General features: G+C 40.9%; 1 protein-coding gene across 2 annotated transcripts in view; it reads left to right on the top strand.

The window, feature by feature from the left end:
* The window catches only part of LOC116842147 (homogentisate 1,2-dioxygenase), a 32,009-nt gene that overhangs the window by 15,547 nt on the left and 9,537 nt on the right, over positions 1 to 6,925 (top strand). Inside the window, exons 1-2 of one of the 2 annotated variants that reach the window (XM_032810917.1) lie at positions 5,874 to 6,040; positions 6,390 to 6,525. In XM_032810917.1, the coding sequence (XP_032666808.1) occupies positions 6,023 to 6,040; positions 6,390 to 6,525 (154 nt within the window). In that variant the 5' untranslated portion in view covers positions 5,874 to 6,022. Of the gene's footprint in view, positions 1 to 5,873; positions 6,041 to 6,389; positions 6,526 to 6,925 lie in introns of those variants that run through there. The other variant, XM_032810918.1, reaches the window with a different exon arrangement.

The raw sequence follows: 6,925 nt of genomic DNA, 5'->3' as shown, positions 1-6,925 counted from the left end.
GTTGCCCTACTCCCGGCGGATCCCGCGGATTTTCCCGCCACGCTCCAGTTTGCCCACGAGATCATCTCGGGATGTCGGTTGTCCTTTATGGAGAGAAATTCTCAGGACGTTCCACCGTTTTTCTCCGCGATGACGCCTGCCGCGGAAATTGATTGCGTTCCGAGTTATGCCAAGTGCATTTTGCGAGATGCAAAATTGATGTGTCAACCTTTTCGTTGTTAGTTTGCATACAGAGCTTTATATTGTGCAATAATATTAAGATTCGCTACGATTTCTAAGCTTAAGCATGCGGGCGCAACAATGCTCGAAAATCGCGGCATAAGTATCTAATTACAACTTAAATTAACCATATTAAACATATATTATATTCTAATTACAATGTTGAAGCAAAACATAACGCCCGGTGTGGTGCGTCAAAGAGATTCAGGAAAGTCGGTCTACGATTTCAATACCGACTGAGCGGTATCGATATCAAACACGCGCCGTTACTATAGGTGTTATCGTTAATTGCACGTTATCGTTGATCTTCGCACCTCTTTTATCACTGCTGCGGGACCGATACTGAGGAGGAGCCGCGCGCGTCTCTTTGAAAAGTAAGCGCGACCTAGAAAGCGCTCGTCGATCGAGTTTCTTCTTCTGTTTTTTTCTCCTTCGGGAGCGAAGCATCTGCGTTCCCCGTTAGTTCTCTCTGGCATGATGCAAAAGGAAATCTCCTCTGGAGCGAGGCGACGGAGGAGAGCAGCCGCCGTCACCGCAAGGTGGCAGTGCTCTTTCCTCTCTCGGATCGTCATCTCCCACCGAGCTCCAAGTTTCTTCTCTCCTCTTCATTCGATCCCACTACGTCTAACTGTAAAGAATGACTGCCCCCACCTGCCTCGCTGGCGCCAGGTAGCGTCTCTTTTTCGCAGGTGCCTGCAGCCATGATTGCGGCAGCCTCCGTGACGACGAGGACGACAACGAGAGCGCGATGTGAATCGAGAGAAAGATTGAAAAATTAAGATTTCTGAGAAAGACTTAAAAATAAAATTTAAAAAATTATTGAATTACTGAAAAAAAATTAAAACAAGAAGAAAATTAAGAAAGAGGAGAAATTAAAAATTAAAAAATAGGAGGGGGTAATATTTACCTTCTGTGTACAATTATATTTTTTAGGACAATCTGTCAAAGATCTAAAAAATTTTGAATTTATATAACTTTGTTGAAAATCAATATTTTTGGATACATTTTTTTTCCAAAAATATAAAAAAGTGTCAGCTGTAAAATGGTAGTGCGAACTACCAAACTTAAAACTGCAAAACAGATTTGCGCTATTTTGAAATTTCCTCCAATCTTTTACAAAAGTTGGTGAGCGATCGAATATTTGTTCGGATCTCACAGACCTAACATTGTACGTACAGAAGATTAATATAAAATGGATTAAATTGGGAGTAACAACATAATAGCGAAAGTTTTTTCAATAAGGCAATAATATTCTCGCAATTATTCTCTCAATGATGCTCCCGCATTTTCTTTGGTAGGTCTGTTAGCGTTTCTTCATGATTGGAAACCCGAGAGAGTCTTAGCGTAATCACTGATCTTGACAGATTTTACTTAGAGTCGACTTAGATTCGCCACAATTCATCGCCGTTTGCGAAATCATTGATGCGTGTTCCTTTGCAGTTCCTTTCCCTTCGGAGATTGTCGCCGACGGTGGTCGCGTTTTTTGCCTGCAATATATTGAAATTGTGCGAAATGTCAGAAGTGCTGGTTTAGTAGAATTACGCGCGAAAAACCGATCGATCCAGGTATTCGATCGCTGCTAAATCGTCTGTGAAATTGAACGGACGCGTGGGCATTACGTACCTTACGTGGACACCTCACCTGACGTTGACACGACATTTTCCGCGATCAGAATGACACTAATCAGAATCAAAATCGACAATCAGGTTATCTTGAAAATTTTTAGGACAATACATCTCGGGTCTGTTAGACTCGAGAGCTAATTCGAACTGTCATAATTTTGTTGAGTCAATATTTTTGAACACATTTCTTTCCAGAGATATAGAAGAGCGTCAGCTGCAAGATAATAGCGCAATAAAATCAAAATTAAACAAAATAAAATCAAACAATAGCGCTATTTTCAAATGTTTCCCTATGGAAGATTTTTTCCCTCCGCGTCGACGTTAGGAGAATCTCGAGAATCCGGTGCTGCCGAGTACAGAGTCGGTCCTGTTATATCGGCTGACACCCCGTTGCGTTGATTTTTATCAATTCTGTCGAACCAGTCGGAGCGGTGTTGTGCAATAACACGCAGAGCGCGTTGGAGATTTCCGTCGCGCTCCACGGAAATGTCGGAATTTATTCGAACGAATCAAAGTACATTTGATCAGTTGATTTGACAAGTTGATCGACGAATCAACACATAAACAGACGGACATGGAGTACATCTTTTATCTCGCCATCTCGCTATAAATTGCGGCCAAATCCACTAAATACGTCGATATGCTTGTTCTCCCGGCGTGCTTGCGCGAAGATTCGCGTCGTGCTGATGTACAATGCAATAAAGTGCAATTCTGTGACGTAGATATCGCTTTATTTGCCGCGGAGAGTGTTTTCGTTTACGGCGTTTTCACGTGCGGATTATCCCATTTTTGCGACCAACGCGATCCGCGATCGTGTGAGTCACGCTCTATCGCCTCTATATATATCGACTTTTTTTTCACGATCTGCAAGCGCGGCTCATAAATTACCAGACCGGTGTATTTTTCGCGACACCAGGCAATTACGATCGCGTAGGAGCCAATTAGATTTCTGCTTTTCATCCGCGTGGCCGTCACGAAAACAACGCGTGATCATATGTAAATTTCAGCGCGCATCTTAATTATCGACGCGCAATTTCCACTCGCTCACTCGCTCGCTCATAATGATTGCGTCGCAAAAAGCACCGCCGACTTGATTTCATGCGGCTCGTAGCGCGATGAGCGCGACGTTTCTTCTTCGTTTTCGCAGAGCAAACGCATCGGACAGCAGCTCCTCCTCACCGCAGACGCCGCAATTGGCTCGTCATTACGTGTCGCCGGTAAAATGACTGATCCTCCGCGCGGTGAAAGTCGCGAATATGGAGCGCAATTATGGCAAATACCTTGCTTATGGCCTGAACGTTATTTTCTGCATTCCGCGTTTTCCGAGCGATTTTACATCTGAAATGCTGATACCAAGTGATTGTCAATTAGAACGCAAATATATCACAACGCAGCATATATTCATTCTGGCCTCCGCGTATAATCATGATTTTCTTGCACGCAATGCGCAAATTTCAATTATCGCAGACACCTGTATTATTAACTAATATGTATTATTAACTAAATTGTGACATTTGCTGAAAACATCACAGACGAAATGTCACGTTTAACGAACACATAACGATCAATCCGACAATCCCGGTGGGCTATATCAGAGTTACAGCGTCTGCTTCCTTTCCGTCGGTCAAGCTGCATCTCAATCACGGCGCAACAAAACGTCTTCGTTGCGATCGCGATCGGTGGAAACTCGCGTGTAATTGCGCTAAAGGTGCGAGGCGTACGCGTTCGGCGTGACGATGAAACTTTCTCGCGGACAACGAACTTACCGCGATAACCGATAATCCAGCGAGGTGAAAACGATTAAATGCACAGAATCGGATCTCTTCTGATGAGCGCGCATCGAAAATGCGTGCGCAGTGCCGATCGGCGGGGCCGTTCGACGAAGGAGAACGACTACTTTCAATGTCGTTGTTTTTATCAATATAAACGTATTGAGGGGAGAAATGAGAATTAATCTCGTTGAAGTTATAATTATCTCCTTCGGCGCCAACTGTATCTTCTTGTTCTAATGGAAAAGCAATACGCATGCGGAGAAAAAGAGTTGGTTGTGCACTTGAGAATTTATTTGTGAGACATAGAGTTTGTTTCTCACTATATTAATGTGAAGTTTGATTTCAAGGTAAATATCGATAGTAATTGAACATTGTTCCAATAACTGGAATACGAATAATTTATTTGTATTTAATATTTCCATAAAAGAAAGGACTTCTGAAATCTTATTAAGAGATATTTCTCTTTAATTGATATAATATCTCTGTGTCTATTTATAATGTTATGCAATGAACATTCAATCACTGAATCTGTATTATTCAGTACTTAGGATATGATATATTTTTCGATTTAATTATTAATATAATATAACGGTGCTATAAAATATTTTGTTAAAATTATAACTGATATTTATTATTGAAGGAAACAAATTTTTTGGTTCTTAGAACCAAATGTGGGTCATAAAAACCACATACACAGAAATTCTGTCTTTCAATCAGAACGTGTCGGTTCGTTCATTAAGATGAATGTTCTAATGATTGAACTAATAATAAAGCACAATCATTTTTACATTTTTACCAATAAATAATTAATATAATTAGTAAAATAATCAATGTTTATGTAAAACTTTAGTTTGTCAGCAATCGTAAAATATAGTAGGAAATTAAATTATCTGATAATTTAATTTCCTACTATATTTTACGATTGTTGACAAACTAAAGTTTTACATAAACATTGATTATTTTACTAATTATATTAATTATTTATTGGTAAAAATGTAAAAATGATCGTGCTTTATTATTAGTTCAATCATTAGGACATTCATCTTAATGAACGACACGTTCTGGTTGAAAGACAGAATTTCTATGTATGTAGTTTTTATGACCCACATTTGGTTCTAAGAATCAAAAAATTTGTTTCCTTCAATCAAAACGCGTTGATTCGTTCATTACAACCAAACTTCATGTTAATACACTCAAATTTTTCTCTCCGTGCGTATAATATTATTATTACTAACGTTGTAGTAATACTTACTAAAAAGAATGATTCTTCTGACACAATAATTCACTATGCGATTGCAATTACCAGTAGCAAACATTTTTTCTCAGGTTGAATATTCCTATTAATAGCTATTAGTGTAAATATTCATTTATTAAGGTAAACGATCACTTCTAGATTTCCTTCTAATTTCAAGATTCAATAATGTGACGGTGACTTGTTTCTGCCTTATCTCTCCCCGCCCAAGAATGATACAATTACCTTGTAAGTGGCGTGATATGAATGTTGAAAAAGAAAAAAAGAAGATATACTTACATATAAGACATATTTACATACAAGACATACTTACGCAAACACACAAGTCGTGTACAAGCTACGATATGGCATTGAGCAGTAACCGAGTTTGCAAATCTTCAAATTGAACCTCGATCAACACACGTCAGAGGCGTGAAACACACCTTTGCCATAAATCTCCGTCAAAAATGCGCGCGAGTGTTATGACAAACAGAATAAAAATTACCAGTATTTGTGTTGCTTATAAGTAATAGATTTACGCATCATTAGTCTAAAAGTGTTTGCGACGGAACGCATATGAGACCTTTTCGTCTTCTAAAAAGAATAAAAATAAGTCAGAAAGAGTGTCGAGAGTATTGAAATAATCTTACGAGCAGCGAGTCACCTACGGAAACGTCGCCGTCGTCGTCGCCGTGAGAGATAACGACGTGATGAACTGATATGAATATCTTCGTAATTTGGAAATTTTTCGAGCCGATGTCGAGCCAGGGCTCCTCGGTAACCGGACCCGGACGACTTTTTGGGTCACAGAACGACGAGATGCTCGTGACGAAGATCAGCCAGTCGTCTATTCGACGCGCTGTTACGAGGGGCTCGTCTCAGGATAGGCTCTGGTGATAAATTCCGTAGTGTGATGTGGAATTTCTGGCTCTCTGACTGGCTATCTGACTATCAACCAGCCGTGCCTGTTAACGAAGTCGTGCCTACGATTACTCGCAGCCGATTGGTCCGCGAGCGTAAACATGTTTTTTGCATAATAACAATCTCGTCGTCATTGCGTAGTCTGAGGACAACCACGGTCCCCCCCGTTTGTATAAAACGGGGGACGCCACTGAAACCTCCGTATTTCCTCCGTGTCAGGAAAAGACATCGGCGTGCTCCGAGCCATCAGCCGCATCATGAAAGACGAGTTTAAGGTAGCGGAGCTGTTATTTTGAAGATTAGATCTTGTACATTCTTTTCTTTCTTTTTTTCTTGAAAGCAAGCGATCTCAAATCGCAAGGATCTTTCGCGTCTCGTGGACACGGAGCGTTGTTTCGCGAATGTTCTCCTGGCCCGAGTCGCCCGAAAGCGATCTCTTTTAGAAACCGAGACGGTGCTCTCGCGTTTTGAACGCGTTTTGAACGATATATCGTCAGTCGTGTGAAAATTCTGAGAGCATTCGAGAATATTTCGCGTCGTGATTCGGTGCATTGGGCTTAAGGCGCGACGAAGGTGACATATCCAAGGGAAAACATCGCCAAGTAACCGCGTGTCTTTTGTTAGTATCTCACGGGATTCGGCTGCGAATTCTCCAGCGAGGATGAGCGCTGTCCAGGAGCACTACCCGTTAGGCAGAACAATCCGCAGAAGTGTCCATATGGTCTTTACGCCGAGCAATTGTCGGGAACGGCGTTCACCGGTAAGTGAGAGTCTCATGCGCGCTTCGTTCGCCTGATACCTTAGGAATTCCACTCGATTCGTGTCTCCGAACTTATCTCGCGTTCTTAAAGGTCTATAAATCACGGCGCAACAGTTTGAGTTTCCAAGTATCTTTAGCTCAAATTAACAAAATCAACGGGTTCGGTCAATCGAAAATACACTACCAGAATTCTCTTTGAAAGTTATTTTGCGTCCCAAAAGATCTTTACGTTTCGAATTACGATATTTCCAGCTTAGTTTTTCGTGTGTCTTCAATTTAAATTAACAAAATCGCGAGTTACACGTCAATGAACCAAATATACTTGCAAATATACTATTGTAAAATTTCTCTCGAATGTTGCTTTGCGCTCTGAAGGAGTTCTACATTTCAAATCACGACG

The sequence above is a fragment of the Odontomachus brunneus genome, unplaced genomic scaffold (genome assembly GCF_010583005.1).
Source record: "Odontomachus brunneus isolate Ranch 3 - 2012 unplaced genomic scaffold, Obru_v1 Obru_scaffold_021, whole genome shotgun sequence".
NCBI lineage: Eukaryota > Metazoa > Arthropoda > Insecta > Hymenoptera > Formicidae > Odontomachus > Odontomachus brunneus.
Note: the sequence above shows the minus strand (reverse complement) of the source record. Positions and strands in the feature narration are given on the sequence as shown.